This window comes from Acanthochromis polyacanthus, chromosome 6, assembly GCF_021347895.1.
Source record: "Acanthochromis polyacanthus isolate Apoly-LR-REF ecotype Palm Island chromosome 6, KAUST_Apoly_ChrSc, whole genome shotgun sequence".
NCBI lineage: Eukaryota > Metazoa > Chordata > Actinopteri > Pomacentridae > Acanthochromis > Acanthochromis polyacanthus.
Window position 1 is genome coordinate 7,125,285 of NC_067118.1, and position 18,757 is coordinate 7,144,041.

Consider the following 18,757-nt stretch of genomic DNA (forward strand, 5'->3'; position numbering starts at 1 on the left):
TTCCTTTGTTCTACACCAGTTTGTCTCCTGTTTTCTGACTTTCTGTTCACCTGCTGGACTCTCTTTGTGCTCCTTGTTACTTCCTGTTTTGTCTCACTGCTTACCTGCTCATTCTCCACCTGTTTTCTAACCTCGTGTACACCTATCTACCTGTTAAGCTACCATGTGTCTTCATATGTTTTTGGATGATCTTCTTTTGGATTCCTTTCTTCGGTTACAGATGAATTTTTCCTGGACCACCAGCCACCTCTTGTTTGTTCGCCTTGTTTCAATAAATCTGCCGTTTGAGTAAAGTTACTCACCACTTTTCCCTGCACCGTGATGCCTCGAGGCCCAGCGCTGCCCACCAGGCCGAGGCCTCCCTCAGACCCAGATTTCCCAGGAGGACCGACTTCCCCCTGTGAACATCAACACAAGGACGTCTGCTAAGTGTTGCTTCAAAACAACAAAATGCAGCACCATGTGTTTACGTGTTTGTGCCACATGCAAAAAACAAGAAAAGCACTCAGAGAGCACAGCACTCCTCCAAGGCTGTTCATTCCCCCATATGGGATGATCAATGCAGCTTTTGTTTATTAGTTATTGATGATCAGAAATCACAGCACCATAGAATGTGTCCATTTAATATAGATGCACCCACAAACACAATGATCTTGCGCTGACCACAGGTGTGTTTTATGCATGTGTATGTTATGTACGGATGCTGAATCACGTGACCTAATTGGCGGGAATAGATGGGACTCGGAAACATCCCCACAATTTAATCAGTTGTTCCTTGTATGATTTCCGACAGATAATTCCCAGTAAGTCCTCAGTTAACCGTTTTCCATTCATTGTACTTCTTTTATACAAGAAATATTTCACATTAAGATCCCCGTCCAGTCAGTTTTCTCTCCTTTAGGTTGGCTTCTGTTGTACTTTAATTTGCCAAATTGCAAGACCAGATGAAAAAATAACTACTTTTCTACAATAACATTTAAACAAAGATAAGACTGCCTCTTCTAAAAGGTCTGAAAAAGTGATTTCGTCTCACCTTCTGGCCTTGCTCTCCCTTATCACCTTTCTCACCACGAGGACCCGGCCTCCCCTGAGAGAGAAGTGAATTTTAACATGTTGAAAATGATTTTAAAATGATTTAAAGAGTTGGCTGGATGTGAGGGTTGGTGGTGACGTACGATGGGCCCGGGGGAACCAGGAGCTCCAGGAACGTCTGAGGAACAGGTACAGCTGTAGGCCTGAGCTGGACAGCTTTCCTCGTCTCTCTGAGGAGGAGATAATAACACTAAATACTTAAAGTTAACCCTGAAGCCACCAGCTGTCATCAGAATCTGTTTTTATAGGTTCTTTACTGGGAAACAAAACACAACAGACGAGTCACAAAATCATCAGAAAACAAACCCAACAAGGTGAATAAAACCAGCACAGAGGAGCTAAAGAGGTAGAAGAATAGAAAAAGGTGGTTTAAACATCATAAAAACTCAAGTAAAATCAGGATCAAAAGAGATTCCTCTACAAAATACTACATAAAATACTAAAACGTCAGAAATAAAACTTGGAGAGAAGCCGTGACGGGGTTTACAAATGATGATAAAACCTTAAAATCTATCCTAAAATGGTGTAAAGAGGCTAAAACATGACCGATACAAACACATTTCTTCTTTCAACATGTTTTGTTTTTAGCTCAAGTGGCAAAAAAAAAACTGTTAAAATAATCAAGGTTTGAAGAAGTAAAATTATATGAGAAGTTCTTTATTTATTAGACATTAAAAAAGGTTAAACTGATGAATGATTCTGAAATAATAAAGAGTGTAAATGGAAACACACTGACCACTCCTGGCAGGTGGCAGCAGGTATCTTCTGAAGCCCACGTGGTGTTACAGACAATTTCAAAGGACTGCAGCTGAAACTGACAAAGAACCGGAGTCTTTAGTTGTTGTTTTTATGTACATCCAGTTTATCGATGGAGGAATATCTAAAACGTACCGGTGCAGAGCCGCTGTTGGGTCCTCGGGTCTTCACCAGTTTTCCCAGCATCTCGAAGCCGTCGGTGGGCAGATTCCCCAGAGGACGAGCCGGTCTCTCACCGACACGCTGACAGTCCACAGACAGAGAAACACTCACCTGGCTGACCGACAGGTGAACCTGCAGGGAGAAAAACGGGAGGGATCAAAAACAAATCATTTAAAAAAATAAAATAAGACCATATATGATCAACATAAGATTAAATAAATATCATCAAAATAGGACTAATTTTAATAAAAACAAGTTCAAATATTGTCAAGATAAGATCAAATGTATGATCAAAAAATAAAACATATGATCAAAAGAAGACCTAAAATGATCAAAATAAGATTAAATAAACAATCAAAATAAGACAAATTATGATAAACACAAGATCAAATATGATCAAAATGAGACCAAATATGATCAAAATAAGACCAAATATGTTTAAAATAGGACTAATTATTATCAAAATAAGACCAAATATGATCAAAATAAGACCAAATATGTTTAAAATAGGACTAATTATTATCAAAATAAGACCAAATATGATCAAAATGAGACCAAATATGATCAAAAGAGACCAAATATGATCAAAATGAGACCAAATATGATCAAAATGAGACCAAATATGATCAAAAGAGACCAAATATGATCAAAATGAGACCAAATATGATCAAAATAAGACTAATTATGATCAAAATAAGACCAAATATGATCAAAATAAGACTAAATATGATCAAAATAAGACCAAATATGATTTTAAAAAAGACCAAATATGATCAAAATTTGAACTGATTGCTAAAATCAAAGGAGTTCCTCCACATGACTCACAGAATATGAGACAAGACACTAGGATTTTTATTTAAAAAATAATTAAGTTGAGTAAAAATTACCACTATGACCTCACAAAGATCAAATGTGTTTATACTTTAGAAAATAAAAGTATTCACCTTTGGAAGCTTTCTCTTTGTGTTGTAGTTAATCAGTTTTTTAGAACTTATTTGTTGGTAAAAACATACAAAAAGATTCTTTCATGTGTTTCTCAATATTTTGCTGTAACAGACCTGAGAGTTCAACTAAAGTTTACATTTCTTTTCACTGCTCGTCTTCACATCTCGGTTTGATGAGAAAATTCACAAAGGTCGACAATGAAGGAATTTCCCACTGAGTGGAAACAAAGCTTCTCTGTTCCTCTGAGATCCGTTCAGCAGGTTTTTACCTCACCTTGTGAAAACTGCCGTAGAACAAGCGGTGAACCTCCGGCTGGTCGAAGGTCAGCTCCTGAACCTCCCCTCTGTAGTCCAGACTGAAGTACAGCAGATGTTTGGTCACCGCTGTGGAACATAAACACAAGTACAGACCAGTAAACTCACTCATCGTTTATTTGTCTCGCAAAAACCACTAAAGATGGGATGCTGGCATCTTAAGTAATCCAAAAAAGTCAATTTGTTCCTTTTCTTCAGTGAAATAAACCTGCACAAAATTCTTCTGATTTCAAAATAAAGAAACTCATCTGCTGTAGTGTTTGTGTGTCAAATATCATTTCATATCATATTATATGGGCTGACTTGTTCCTTTAATAGCACACACTTCTTCAAATTTATCAAAATAAGACTAAACATGATCAAAATAAGACCAGATATGATCAAAATGAGACCAAAAAAGATCAAAATAAGACCAGATATGATCAAAATAAGATCAAATACGACTATGGTAAGACCAAATCCAATTAAAATAAGAACAAATACAATCAAAATAAGACCAAATATGATCAAAATAAGACCAAATATGATCAAAATACGACCAAGTATGACCAAAACAAAACCAAATATGATCAAAATAAGACCAAATATGATCAAAAAAGACCAAATGCAGTCAAAATAAGACCATATGTGATCAAAATAAGATCCAATACCATCAAAATACAACCAAATATGATCAAAGTAAGATCAAGTATGTTCAAAATAGGACCAAATATGATCAAAATAAAGGTGACAGAATGTGAGATTAAAAGGATTCTGAACCTTTGCCAGCTAAAGAGTTGTAGAAAAGTTACTCACGGTCGATGACGACTCCCATCTTTGGCTGGAAGTCGTTGTCGGTGAGCTGCCAGAGAGCAAAAGGTTCTCTGGGTGTTTCCTGCAGCAGGCGGAAGGCGATGCTGATGGTGTGTTCTGGAGAGAAACCTGCAGGGTGGATGAACCTGGAAACAGACGGATGAATTCAAACAAGAGCAAAGGTTTGCATTGGAAGAAACCATCAGAGTGAACATTCTGTTGTTGCACAATAACAAGAGCGCTGGAAGACGTTAAACTGGAAGATCATGTCAGGAAAAATCTGGATTTCAGCAGGAAAAAGCCATCAGACATCTTTAAAATTCAAAAATATTGAACCCATTCCACTCACAAGTATTGTTTCTGTGTATCAAAATGGATTAAATGTATCAAAAACACATCAGTGAGCTGTTCTACCGGCTGAATGGTTCCTTTATTAACACACACTGACCCACAAAACACTTTTAAAAAATTAACTTATTTTCATCTCCTGCAGGACCAACAGAAGTCATCAAACACCAAGAGACACACTGACACATGTAGGTTTTGGTTGTTTCACGGTATTTTTTGACGAAAATAAACATGCAGACATTAATCAGCCTCATCTTTTACCGACAGACACATGGAATAAACATAAATAATTTAAGTAGTTTTGGCTGTTTACAAACCACATTGACTCCTTTTCCACATCATAATTTCAACTCAGTGAAATTGTTTCATGATACCAGAGACCAAATATGATCAAAATAAGATTCAATAGTTTCAAAATAGAATCAAAAATGATCAAAATAAGACAAAATGCGGTCAAAATAACATCCAATACAATCAAAATAGGGGCAAATATGATCAAAATAAGACCAAATACAATTAAAATAACGATATATAATATCTAAAAGTTTAATACCTTTAAATGCCTTTTCTGAGGATATTGTGCTCTTTACTAGTAATAATAACTTTATTTGTAAAGCACTTCTGTACTTCATAGCAAGATAAATTAGACAAATTAGAAGAGAAATTGAATAAATAAAATCCCAAACATGCAATAAAAACAAGATAGAATAGTTAAGTCAGGTCAAGAGGAACACAAAAGGGTCAGGAACAACATTATAAAAGCATTTCACTATAATATATATTAACCCTAGTGTCGTCCTGCAGGTCATATTGACCCGTTTTAAAGTTTGAAAATGTGGGAAAAAAATATTTTCACAGTGAAACTTTTGATGTTCACATTTTTAACATTTTTGGAACATTTTTTGGTGGAAAAAACAAATGTTAATAAAAATGTTTCTGAAGAACACACAAAAAAAATCAACCAAAATCCAGCGAATTTCTCTGTATTTTGGTTGATTTTTTGTGAATGTTCTTAAAAGAAAATACTATAAAATTTTACTGATATATATGTAATCACTTCAGATATTTTTAGGATTTTTTGGGGGATTTTTTTTACTATTTTTTAGAAAATATTTACAAGACTTTTCTTGCCACATTTGGGGGATTTAAAAAAAAACTTTTAAGGGAAACTTTTAAGGAATTATTGGAATTTTCTTCCTGAAGGTTTTGCAAATTTTCAGAAATTTGTGCAATTTTTTTTCTGAATTTTTGGATTTTTTTTCCAGACAAGGAAACAATATTTTTGGAGTCCATAAATGAAGACAACAGGAAGGTTAAGGAAAGAGCCTACAGTGTTATTAATTATGGTGAATAACAAAATGAATGCAATAATAACAGAATTATAAGTTACTGTAGTTAACTAAGATAGATACTGTGGCTAAAGATGTGTTATTAAATTTGGAGATCCAGAGATGTTTATAGATCCAGAGATGTTTTATAGATCCAGAGATGTTTTATAGATCCAGAGATGTTGGACGCATTTATGTCCAGATAGAAGCAAAAACACAACTCTGAGCAGAGGAGAAATACTGAAATGAGTAAAGAACAGAGGCTCACTTGGTGCTCTGAGTCAGCTGGACGTCTCTGTACAGGCTGTAGGTCGGGATGGTGTTGAAGACGAACGGTTCGGCAGCAACGCCTTCTACTGAGGAATGAGCTGTGGGAGTCAGACCGAACGCCTCCATCATGTCGAACCCTGACCTCCACAGAAACACAGTCGGCTTTGAGGTTTCACACCAAACAGGTGACTTTATTTATCGTTTATCTGATGTTTGTCTCACCTTTAACGATGCTGTTTCTGATGGTGACTTCAGGACAAACTGTAACACAAGAGGGCAGCGTTGAGTCGTTACAGGAAATAAAAACCAACCAGGAGGAAGAGAAAGAAAGGGTTTATCTGATATGAGGCACAAACTGAACTAATTACTACACAAAGCTGGAATTTGTCACTGCTTCTTTATCTGTCTGAGGAGATGAGGCTCGTGGAGTCAGAAAATTCTTTTAAATCACTGCTTAAAACCCACTTTTATAGACTTATGTGAAGTTTACTTTCAGTTTTAATTAGTTGCAGTGTTCTGTTCTTGTCAGGGCCCTCTCCTCGTCCCCTTCCCACCTGGCATCCCATTACATTTTTCCCATCTCTCCTCCTCTTTCCTCTTGCCCTCTGCTTCTCTCGCTCTCCCTTCTCTCTCTCCCCAGCACAGCACCAAGTGGAGTGCAGCTGCCTCCACTTGGCAATTACTCCAGCTCCAGTCCTCCGGCAGCTGGGGCTCGTCTCGTGATTACACTCTCTGCAATAAAAGACCGGTTCATCCTCTCACACGCCATCAGGTTGTCAGACTTGCGCTCCAGTCAGTCGCTCTCTAGCCTGCCTTGCTTTCTCCTCCGTTTCACTGTGAGAAATATTAATCCTGTTTTTCCTCTGCCTTCAGAAGACCCAGCTGCCCGGATTCCCTCCTGCCTTGCCTGTCTCTGCGTTCCCCACCTAGGACCCCAGCCGACATCGTGTCTCTCCTGGTTCCCTCTCCGTGGCTTCCCTGCTGCTCTCTGGACCCTCCTGCCGTCTCCAAGCTCCGCCAGCCACTCCGACACGCTCGGACCAACAACTGGCGGCTTCCTCATTCCTCGGTGCCTCTCCATCTCTGGCTCCCACTCCACCTGCCGGCCTCCGCCTACCAGGCATCCTCCCGGCCCCGTCCGCCGCACTCTGTGCCCTCCTGAGCCGCCTACGGCCGCTGGTCCTCGGCACCGGAGCTCCCGTCCCGGTCTCACTCCTCCACCTCCCTCTGATTTCGCCCCTGCCTCACATCCTCACCTCCTGTCCCTACAATAAATCTTGTTTAACTCCATTTCTGCCTCGGTAGCGTGGTTCTCTGCTCGGGTTCATTCCTGAACCGTGACAGTTCTGTATTTATGTACTATTTATCTGTTTGTTTTACATTCTCCTTCTTCTCTAATTCTTTACTTTTTAGTTCCTTGTTTGACAAGCATCCTAATCAAGCTAATTATTAATTTAGCTTATTATTGTCATCATTTTGACTATTTATTTGATCTGTCTGCTCATTTCTTGCTTGATTGTGTCGGTGCTTGCATGTTTTAACTGTCAAAGCACCTTGTGAATGCTGTTCTTAAAGGTGCTGTAGAAATAAAGTGATTATCATTATTGTCTACTTTGGAGCTTATCTAGGAAATAAGACTTTATTTTGAGGTCTAAATCAACAGCAACAAGCAATTTTCACTCATGAAAAGAAAGGAATATCAAAACCGATGTAGTCGTTGTTTTGCTGGTTGAACAGTGACAAAAATAATCCAAACTAGAGTGCAGCCTACAGACTGATCACCTTCGTTGTGTATCGGGTACAGCCGGGGATGGATGGGAAGTCTGGCTGGAGCCGTGGCTGAAAAACAAGCAAAACCCAAAAGAACATATTAAAAAACAACAAAAACATCCAGAATTTTAGGTTACATTGTAAAAATAATATACCCTAAGTGATTAGACGGCATTTTGTGGAGCAACAGCAGCTTTGATGTTGATTTCCCACAATTAAGATAAATCTTTCTTCTTCTTCTTCTGCTTTTCCTTTCGGCTTTTCCCTTCAGGGGTCACCACAGCAAATCAGTTGCCTCCATCTAACCCAGTCTGCTGCATCCTCCTCTCTCACACCAACTACCTTCATGTCCTCTTTAACCACATCCATAAACCTCCTCTTTGGTTTTCCTCTAGGCCTCCTGCCTGGCAGTGGGAAACTCAGCATCCTTCTACCAATATATTCACTCTCTCTCCTCTGGACATGTCTGAACCATCTCAGTCTGGCCTCTCTGCCTTTATCTCCAAAGCCTCTAACATGTGCTGTCCCTCTGATGTACTCATTCCTGATCCTATCCATCCTGGTCACTCCCAAAGAGAACCTCAGCATCTTCAGTTCTGCTACCTCCAGCTCTGCCTCCTGTCTTTTCCTCAGGGACACTGTCTCCAGACCAAACAACATGGCTGGTCTCACCACAGTTTTGTAAACCTTTCCTTTCATTTTAGCTGAAACTCTTCTATCACACGTCACACCTGACACTTTTCTCCAGCCGTTCCAGCCTGCCTGTACACGCTTCTTCACCTCTTTTCCACACTCTCCATTGCTCTGGACTTTTGACTCTAAGTACTTAAAATCCTCCACCAATTATGATAAATCTTTATACATTTTAATGCCAGAAAAAATAAAATCAAGGCTCTAAAATCTCCATTTCTTTACATTTTGACAAAAAAACTAAATGTTTTCCAAATCCAAAATTATGTTTTTGAAGAGTCTGTAGCCTTTGTACGACGATTAATTCCAGATTTAACTTATCTAAGCATGAAGGTTTTTCGTCTGGACCTGGTCCAATGTGGTCCAGATGCAAAAAAATGCACTAAACTCCCAGTTTTTTTTACATTCTTACAAATAAAACAATGGTTTTCCAAATCAAAAATTATGTTTTTGAAGAGTTTTTAGCCTTTGTACGACAATAATTCCAGATTTAACTCATTTAAGCATAAACATTTTTGGTGTGGACCTTGTCTAAAGTGGTCTCGATGCAAAAAAAGCACTAAAATATTGATATTTTCACATTTCAACACAATAAGTAATGGTTTTCCTTATCAAAAATGATGTTTTATAGAGTCTTTAGTCTTTGTATGACAATCTGTTACAGATTTGACCCTCCTAAGCATTGAGGTTGTTGATCTGGACCTGGTCTAAAGTGGTCCAGATGCAAAAAAACACACTAAAATCTCCATATTTTTACATTGTGACACATAAAATAATGGTTTTCCAAATCAAAAATGTTTTACGGCAACCTATTCTGGCTGATCTGTTGCGGCTGATCGGTGTCTAACATGTAATCTCTATTTAAAGTCACCTGTAGGATGCAGTATGGAGACGGCGGCGCCCTCTGCTGAGCCCAGAAGTGAATGAACGCTGATGCGATACAGAATCCCAGGATCCAGATCAGTGAAACAGTGACTGCTGCTGGACTCACCCACAGTTTCCTGCTTCGTTTGCTTGTCTGTGAAACATATCGACAGGATTCACACACACACATACACCCAAGAGCAAATGAACGGTCACTAATGGCGAGTTTTTACATCTCAAATCATCACATTCCTTCTGCTGGTGTCAATCTAATCATATGTCATAAATCATATACATTTAAATGGTAAATTGTAGTTTGATATCAAGTATTAGTTTTACACTGCCTGCTTTTTCTTCATATTGAAATTTGAGGCAGTTTCAGAAACTATACGAGATAAAAACCTGAAATATCTGGAATATTAGAAAAACAGATCAAACAATCTGTGATGATGGGTGAGCTGAAATATTAAAAATAATAAAAACACAGTGAATGTGACATGAAAAGCTCCACCTTTGAGTTCATATTAACAAAAAATAACTGACAATACTAAAAGGAAATTAGTGACATTTTCTGAACCACATAATACAAAAAAACATGAAACACTTTTTAGTATAATATCACAAAATATTTCATATTAAAAAAAGAAATGTCTCTTGTGGAATTAATCCCACCATGTGTAAAACTGGACCAGTATCTGTGAACTCAGTCACTTTTCTTTGCGCTGCCTCATCCTGTGTTTACATTTCCCAGATATCATTGATGCATTTTCTTATCCTGTGTATTTTATTATTTATACTTTTACCATTTTATCTTTTATTTTATTTTTCTGATTAATATGGAGCAGAAAATTGTAAAAGAGGAGGTTAATTTTGAAGCCCAAATGTCCTCCACTTCTGGAATGACTGCCACGAGTTGACTTCTGCACTATTCCTTTTTTGTTAATGGGACTTTTCATGACGGTTTCAATCTTTGTTACGGTTCAGCTCACTCATAACTTTGATCTACTTGTCCAGTATTACAGATTCAGGATCAATGGCATGATGAAAAATAGGAGTGAAAATTTCAGGCTTTCATCTTTAACAGTTCCAGACATATTGTTGCTGAAACAGCCTCAAATTTCAATGTGAGGGAAAAAACCTGCTGAAAATGGGCAATCCTGAAAAAAAAATCTCTTCAGTAAAAAATTCATAAACATCTTTATAAATATCCAGACTTTATGCGGTAATAATTCCAGGTGAATCAGAGCAGAAGCTGCTGTCTGAGCCAGATGTTCCAGATGTTACCTTTAACTGACTGGATGACGAGGCGGTATCCGTCCACAGCAGAAACTGGTCTCCAGGACACACAGATGCTGGAGTGATCCGACCTGACGACGCTCACACTGCTGACCCTCAGACTGGCTGCAGAGACGGAAACACCAGAGTGGACACAAATACACACAAATATTCAGTGAGTGATTTAGCAAAGAGAGAAAATCTGTAGAACAACAGTTTAGAAAAATCTGAAAACTTTTAGTCCTCCACACACAGAAGTTTTCTTAGATAGCAACAGACTTCTAGAAAATGATTAGATTTTTTGCTTATTTATTACAGCAAATACAGTGTCAGTTTACAGTCGCACACTGTAAAATTAGCAATTACTATTTATAAAATACACTTTTTTTCCCCCTATCTATTTTGTACAGTCAACATGTAAAATAATATTTTTATTGTGGTTTTATTGTGTTATTATGAGCAATTTTTTAGTCCTTGATAAAAATGATTTTTCTTTCTAACAACAGCAAATAACTGCATTTTAATTAGATTTTTGGCTGATTTAAATACAGTGAAAATAGTCTCAGTTGTTTATAGTGACACATTGGAAAAGAAGCAATTATTATTTATAAAATCAGACATTTTTGACGTGATTGTTTCGACTGTTTTTCTTTTTTCATTTTGCTTTATATTTTTTTTACAGTCAACATGTATATATGTATGAATACTTTTTTATGTTTGTTTGTTTGTTTATTTCACAACGTTAAACAAGTGAATTTCTCCATTCGTGACATCATTGGAGTCTTATCTTATAACACGTCAGTTTTTACACCCTGAAGAAGCTACAAGCCTATTAAGCAGGGGTCCAGCAAATGAAAACACACATTTTTGACATGCAGTTTTAGAGAGTTTTTTGGTCTTTTTTTTGGTTTTGCTTCTTTGTTTTTTCACAGTCAATGTGTAAATTAATACTTTTTCTGTGATTTTACTAGATAATGAACAAAATAGGGAAAAAAATCTATAAGTAAGGATTTAAAAAATACCTACGGTGTATGTAATTTAACAAAAACAGAGAAAATCTGTAAAGTAACAGTAAAAAAAATATTTTTAAAATTTTAGTCCTCCACATTGTGTACAGTTTAGGATTGTTTTCTTTTGTTTTTTTTAAAGTCAACATGTAAATTAATACCTTTCTTTCTGTGATTTTACAAGATAATATCTGCAATTTACCATAACCATCTTCAATAACAGTTAAAAAAGAATTTGTAATATTTTAGTTCTTAATACACATATTTTTTCTTTAATTAACTTCAGATAATTCTTACTTTTGTTGGTATAAACAAAGTAAAAAACAGTGTCAGTTTATAGTGCTGTAAAAAAAATCTATTTTTATTTCTAAAAATTCAGATTTTTTTTATGTGGATGATATGTAGAGTTTTGGCCCATTTTTATTTGTTTTATTTATTTACAGTCACATCACTCCTGAACACAGTTTTTTTTCTCTGCAGCTCTTCACAAACATTTAAAGTTTGCTCCTGTACAACCCAAGGAAAACATGTTATCTTCCAGCCTCCTCCAGACACTCGGATCCTGAATCTGCTGTATTTGCCTCACCGGTTTTTCCCTGTGTGGAACCGCTGCCTCCTTCTCTGTTTCGATATTCGGCTGTGACCAGGACGCTGTAACGGGTGTCCGGCTGTAAAGACTCCAGCAACACTCGCTTCTCACTGCCTGGAACCAAAACCTGCACACAACAAAACACCGTCACGCTCTCAAGTTAACAGAGACAGAGTTAATTTTACAGTTTTGTAGGATTCTCTGTGACACGTGGTCGGTCTTACGGTGCTGTCCTGGGCTTCAGACCCGGTCAGAGCCGTGTACGAGACCCGATACTGGAGGACGTGAGCGTTGGGGGGAGCCCAGCTGACCACGAAGCTGACCGCCGTCTCCTCAGAAACCAAAACGCTGGACGGGCCTCCACCAGACACTGCAGTGACAGAAAACAACATTAGTTTAACAACTGAGAACCTTAAAGTGCCTGTGCAGGAAGAAGTTTATAGTTTAGAAGAATTATTCATAGTTCAACTTATGCAGAACATGGAATTATGTGTCTCCTTTTAGCCAGAAAGTCCACAATTGACAATGAAAATATAAAAAGAAAAACCCTTTTTGTGTCACTGAGGAGCTCACAGAAAAGAAATTAGATGATTTTCAAAACCATCGTCAACAATATTATCACTATTTTTATTATTATTAACATGAAAACTATCATGCAATATTCCAGACAGGACTGAATACATCTCCAGAGCTGCTGCTATTGTTTTAATGAATAATTTGTAGATAAACGTGTGTGTTTGTGTCACTTACAGGTGCTGTACCGAGTGGCCACAGCTTCACTCTGGGCTCCGTCTGCGTACAGAGCAGACAGAGATATCTGGTATTCCTTATCGTCCTCCACTCCCTCCAGAATCGCTCCTTCGCTGCCGCCGTTCACCCTCAGCTAAAACACATAAAACAGACTGACAGTTTGTTCCCATTTTATATTATTTATTCCACATTTAGCGCCCCCTCCTCACCTGTCTCAGGTCTCCTCCACTCAGAGAAATCCACTTGATGAGGTAAGAAACAACGTCGTTGGCTGCAGCCTCCCAGCGGACGGTGATGTCGCTGCCTGAGAAGTTACTCACTCTGAGGTCTGACGGAGAAGGAACCTTCACTGGAGAAGGAAAATCACTTAGTCACTTAGAATTGTCCTTATTTCTGAAAGAACATTTGTTTTTCAATGAAGATAACATCAAATGAATGATAAATCCAGTCTAGACATAGTTAATATCGTAAATGCATAGACTGTATATATAGTGGACGTAGCATCTGGCTCCAAAATTGAAGCCCACCCGGAAGTGACAAAAACTTGCAATATCACGCCGTCCGCTAGGGTTGGCTCCAAGAAGCTTTTGCTCCATAGAACCCAATTCATCACCGGAAAAAATAAAATTTGATAGAATGATGTTCTACAGCTCAGGATTTTTTTCCCGTTAGTTTTCATGGTCAAAATGAGAGATCAGGTGGCCGATCTTAAAATAAAGCAATACTGAATTTTAAATAAATCGTTAAAGTTGGCAGAGCCAGGGGGCGTGGCTATACTTGATAGACAGTCTTGTCTGGAATGATAGACAGCAACAGAAGCCTCTGTGGTAAAATGTGGGCGGGATAAGAGAGTCTTCAGCTCTCAGTCTGGCCCGCCCATAGACTGGTCCTGCCCCTAGTTGCTCTCTGGTCCAGCCTGTTTGATGACGCTTTTTACATCACTGCCTCCAAAAAATCCAAAATGGCGACCAGGAAGTAGCAAAATCCGGGCTTCATTTTCTCGGTGGTGAAATCAACGGGTGACGTCACGGTTAGTTCACACCTGGGTGAATGACTATTCTAGCTGGAAACGGCTGATTTTTAATGGAATATCTCCATAGGGGTACAGAGGAACATTTCCAGCAACCATCACTCCTGTGTTCTAATGCTACATTGTGTCTGGATGCCACTAACTGGCATGAGATGTGGAGGGCATCACACATGTGATCATCAGCAGGCAGCTGATGTAGTGTTCTCTTGTTGTCATGGTTCCAGTAACATTGTGCCGCTATCTGGCAATGATCCAGAAATCTTTAACCAATCTGTGGATCCAGACTATAAGCTGCATCACTGCCAAAATCTAACCAGTTGGTCCTTGTGTCATTTCTGATCTTCCCTGAAAATTTCATCCAAATCCGTTGGTCTGTTTTTGAGAAATCTCGCTAACAGACAGACAGACAGACAAAAATACGAAGATCGACACATTAAAAAAATCCCGAGGACTTTAAACAGTCCATTTCATGCATCAAAGACAGTCCAAGATAAAGCTTTACTTACGTGTGGTGACGTTACTGGTGAGCGCAGCAGAAAGGCCTTGTGGGTAATGGGACTGGACTGAAACCAGATATCTGGACAGAGAGGACAGGTTCTGCACCAGCACTGAGTTTAATCCTTTGACCTCCACCTGGAAACATTTAAAGACCTTTCAGACAAGGAACACGGAACATTTCTGCTTCATGAATCCATTAAAGTGACGTTATCCCTCACAGCTTCATGCAGAGATTCCTGTCATGGTGTTGGAGAGAGCGGTCAAATCATGTATAATACAGAATAATGCAAGAACAGGCAAGAAATGTAACGTTCCCACAACGGTACCCACAAGTTCCAACAATGTTTGAAAGAAAACATTTCCATCTGATGTTTAAAGAACGTTTTAAGGATATTTATCATTTCTAATAATTTGAAATGTTCATGAAACATTTTGAAAATGTTTCAGGAACATTTACAGAACATCTTTAGTGAAAAGTATCCTGCCTTGAAGAACATTCTGGGATCTAAGAGAGCAAGCAGGGAACGTTCCTACAACAATACCTACAAGTCCTAGAAATGTTTGAGAAAATATATCTTAATCTGATGTTTAAAGAACGTTATAAGGACATTTGTCATTTCTAATAATGTTCCTGTGAGGTAAAAAGTGAACTAAGACGGAAGGTTCTCACAGCAACATTCAGAAAATGTTCTCCAGATGTTATCGAGGCCTCAGAAGACATAACGTGTTTTTATAAAACGTTTCTGTAATTTAAAATTTTAACAAAGGTGGAACGTTTTACCTGCAGTGATCTGCGGATGTTTTGTTGCTGTTCAGAACGTTCTTCTATAAAACGTTCCCAGAATGTTACAAAGGAAGGATGTTCCCGATGCAGTATGCGTAAAATGTTCTCAGAACATTTTTTAGAACATCTTTAGAATTTCCTCCTTCCTTTAAGAACATTCTGGGAACTAAAACAGACGTTCTGACTGAAAACATTAGCAGAACTTTCTCAGAATGTTTTGAGAAAACACAGTTGTAGCTGGTTACATCATCTGTTGTTTGTTGTGAATGTTTGAGTCCAACCTTCAGCGTCAAAAGTCTCATTCAGCTTTAAAACACTTTAACACGTTTGATTATCCAAAACAAACACTGTAACGATGAAAAGTTTGACCTAAAACTGAACCAACTTTGTGTTTAAACGTGATGTAATTTGAAGTGGATCTGTGTAGTGATTTATTTCAAGTTATTAAAGGTATTTATTAACTTCTGTGTGATATCCAATTCTCTTCTTGGTTCTAATTTGACTTTATGATCGTTCCATCCAAAGCATCCAGAGAGAAAGCTGTAATAAAGTTAATTATTACGCATGTTACAGCCGGCAGATGTTTGTGTTTCCTGTTGATATCACAGCGTACCGAGACATGACTAGAAGATCAACTCAAAATAATAAAATCTATGAAGTTTATCTCTTTGGGTTTCTAATCTGAGGCCAGTGTGTTTGTAAAATTCACCTGTTTGACGTCGCTGCCGTGGTTGGTGCTGTAGGTGATCCTGTGTCCGGGGACGTCCACGGCACCAGGAACCCAGCTCACTCTGAGCCCACTGTGGGTGACCATCGGGAACTGAACGCTCACCGGGGAAGGAAGGGGGACTGCAGGGAGGACAGGAAGTTAAAAAGAGAGGCAGGAAGAGGGAGAAGGAAGAGGAATTATTGGACGCTAACGGAAGGAAGTTATTCATCAGCCACACAGCAGAAGACACAGAACAGAGATGCTAAAGTCAGAGATTTCTAACATTATGAGCTCCTGTCTAACATTGTGTTGGTTCCTGACCTGTTTAATGGACTCCACTAGACCCCTGAAGGTGTGCTGTGGTATCTGGCACCAAGATGTTGGCAGCAGATCTTTTATGGGCCGTTCCAGAAATGGAGGACATTTTGGCTTTAAAATCTTTGAAAAGTAAACCTTCTTTTTTCCAATTTTCTGTTCCATATTCATCAATAATCAGTAAAAACTATCCAAGGCTTGATTGGCTCAGATTACACATCAATGGAACCATTATTATTCCATGTTTTATTAAATATACTAATATCTCTATGCATAGCCAAAAGTTGCTCATTCGGGCTCGCAGTGGTAGAATTTGGGGATAATTTTTGTAGTTGGAAATAAAACAAAAAGACTTGAGGTAAAAAAAAAAAGAAGAATTTTAGGGAAAGTCTTACATGTGGTGGCAACAGCAGTGACTGGATCGCTGGGATCCTCATCGTACAGCGCATAAAGAGTGACGGAGTAATCAGTCGCTGGTAGTAACTCCGTCAGCTCCACCACTGTCTGGTCACCTCCAAATTTCTCCTGCAGAGGCAGAAAAACAATGGAGTCTATCCTGCATCTGGGGTTGTTTCTGCTCACAAAGCTGAGCAATAATCATGTGGTAAAAAGAACGCTAACAACCCTGATTGTAAAATAACAATGAGACGTTAGAAATTGAGCAGTTACATACAATAGCTTTAATTGTTATTCTCATAACAAACAGTTGGGCTTCATTTTTCAGACTGTCGTTCTTGTACAGGTTATAATGTGCACATTGAAAAGTTATTGAACCCAGTACTAAGTCTTGAGGAACACCACATTCAGCTAAATGGTCCTTTAGACAGAACGCATGTTTAATGTATTTCACTTTTCACAGCTTAAGGCTGCATCTATCTTCTATGTATTTACAGTCATGAAGTCCCATTCCAAAACCCAGTTAAGTCCGCTGTCATTCAGTTAAACTGGGGTAAGACATTTTTTGTTTTATCAGCCAGTCAGTTGTAATCAGCAATAATCAGAAAACTTAACAAAAGAAGAACAAACCAATCTACACAACTGACAAGTTTGCACTGATCAAAGTGACCTGTGAGGTTAGATTATAGAGTTTTAATAAAAAAGCTTTAGTTTGTTATTGTTTGTCCCAGTGTTTATAGAACATGTTACAGGCATCAAATTCATTCATCCATCCATCCTCTATACACCGCTTTATCCTCACTAGGGTCGTGGGGGGTGCTGCAGCCTATCCCAGCTGACTCGGGTGAAGGCAGGGGACACCCTGGACAGGCCGCCAGTCTGTCACAGGGCTACATATACAGACACACAATCACACTCACATTCACACCGACGGGCAATTTAGAGTGATTAATTAACCTCAGCATATTTTTGGACTGTAGGAGGAAGCCGGAGTACCCGGAGAAAACCGCATCAAATTCAAAACGAGTGAATTTTAGGCTATTTTTGGGTAATTGTTGACAAGATTTATGCCATTGTGGATACATTTTGAGTCTAGTTTTGTGTATTTGTAATGATGTTTGCAGCTAGAAGCAGAACAGCGCACACAAGGACGTGTCATTTTTGCACCTTTCTTCTATTTGCACCTTTTGGACTAATTCTGGGTCATTCTGGACAATTTTTTTTATGACTTTATAGTCACATTTTGGACAAATTTTAGGTATTTTAGATAAGCTTTAGTCATTTTGGATTAACTTAGGTCATTTTGGACGGATTTCACCTAATTTTAGACACATTTTAGAATCTTGGATAAGTTTTAGTCATTTGGGACATTTAGAAAAATATTTTGATGTCATTTTAGACTCATGTCAAGTCATTTTGAGAACATTATAGTCATTAAGGACACAATTTGACTTTGTTTTGGACACATTTCAGTCATTTTAAACTTTTTTCTGTCATTTTGGATCAATTTTGGTTAAACGCAAGTAATTTTTTCATCTTATTTCAGACACAATTTAGACAAATTTTAGGGATTTTAGAAATGTTCTCACCATTTTGGACTATTTTTGGGTAATTGTTGACAAGATTTATGTCACTATGGATACATTTAGAATCTAGTTTGGCAATGATGTGTGCAGCTACAAGCAGAACAGTGCACACAAGGACTTGTTGTTTTTGCACCTTCTTTCTTCTTTTTGCACCTTTTGGACTTATATTGGGTCATTCTAGACAATTTTTAAGCATTTTTGACAAGTTTTAGTCATTTAGGACAGACTTCACCTAATTTTGGACACATTTTGGATAAATGTCAGGCATTTTGGACAAGTTTTAGCCATTTTGGACTAGTTTTGGTTATTTGTTGAAGAAATTTTAATAATGTTGGGCATTTTTTGGTAGGTTGGGGTTATATTGTGCACCTGGAGAAGTTATTGGACCCAGTACTAAGTCTTGTGGAACACCACAAGGTTAGATTTTACATTGAGTTTATAATAAAAAAGCTTTAGTTTAGTATGCTGTATTGGATTTGAATATCTG

The 18,757-nt window shown here is 38.1% G+C and overlaps 1 protein-coding gene across 1 annotated transcript in view; it reads right to left on the minus strand.

Moving 5' to 3' along the window:
• LOC110961275 (collagen alpha-1(XX) chain) overlaps window positions 1–18,757 on the minus strand; it is a 65,730-nt gene that overhangs the window by 7,238 nt on the left and 39,735 nt on the right. The window contains exons 14-32 of the mRNA XM_051948961.1: window positions 16,684–16,813; window positions 15,974–16,113; window positions 14,489–14,615; window positions 13,162–13,301; window positions 12,953–13,085; window positions 12,427–12,572; window positions 12,200–12,329; window positions 10,616–10,732; window positions 9,339–9,485; window positions 7,790–7,846; window positions 6,230–6,268; window positions 6,006–6,144; window positions 4,065–4,207; window positions 3,229–3,338; window positions 1,984–2,142; window positions 1,829–1,906; window positions 1,176–1,262; window positions 1,034–1,087; window positions 303–398 (exon numbers count right to left, since the gene is read on the minus strand). Of these exons, the coding sequence (XP_051804921.1) occupies window positions 303–398; window positions 1,034–1,087; window positions 1,176–1,262; window positions 1,829–1,906; window positions 1,984–2,142; window positions 3,229–3,338; window positions 4,065–4,207; window positions 6,006–6,144; window positions 6,230–6,268; window positions 7,790–7,846; window positions 9,339–9,485; window positions 10,616–10,732; window positions 12,200–12,329; window positions 12,427–12,572; window positions 12,953–13,085; window positions 13,162–13,301; window positions 14,489–14,615; window positions 15,974–16,113; window positions 16,684–16,813 (2,172 nt within the window). The remainder of the gene's footprint in view (window positions 1–302; window positions 399–1,033; window positions 1,088–1,175; window positions 1,263–1,828; window positions 1,907–1,983; window positions 2,143–3,228; window positions 3,339–4,064; window positions 4,208–6,005; window positions 6,145–6,229; window positions 6,269–7,789; window positions 7,847–9,338; window positions 9,486–10,615; window positions 10,733–12,199; window positions 12,330–12,426; window positions 12,573–12,952; window positions 13,086–13,161; window positions 13,302–14,488; window positions 14,616–15,973; window positions 16,114–16,683; window positions 16,814–18,757) is intronic.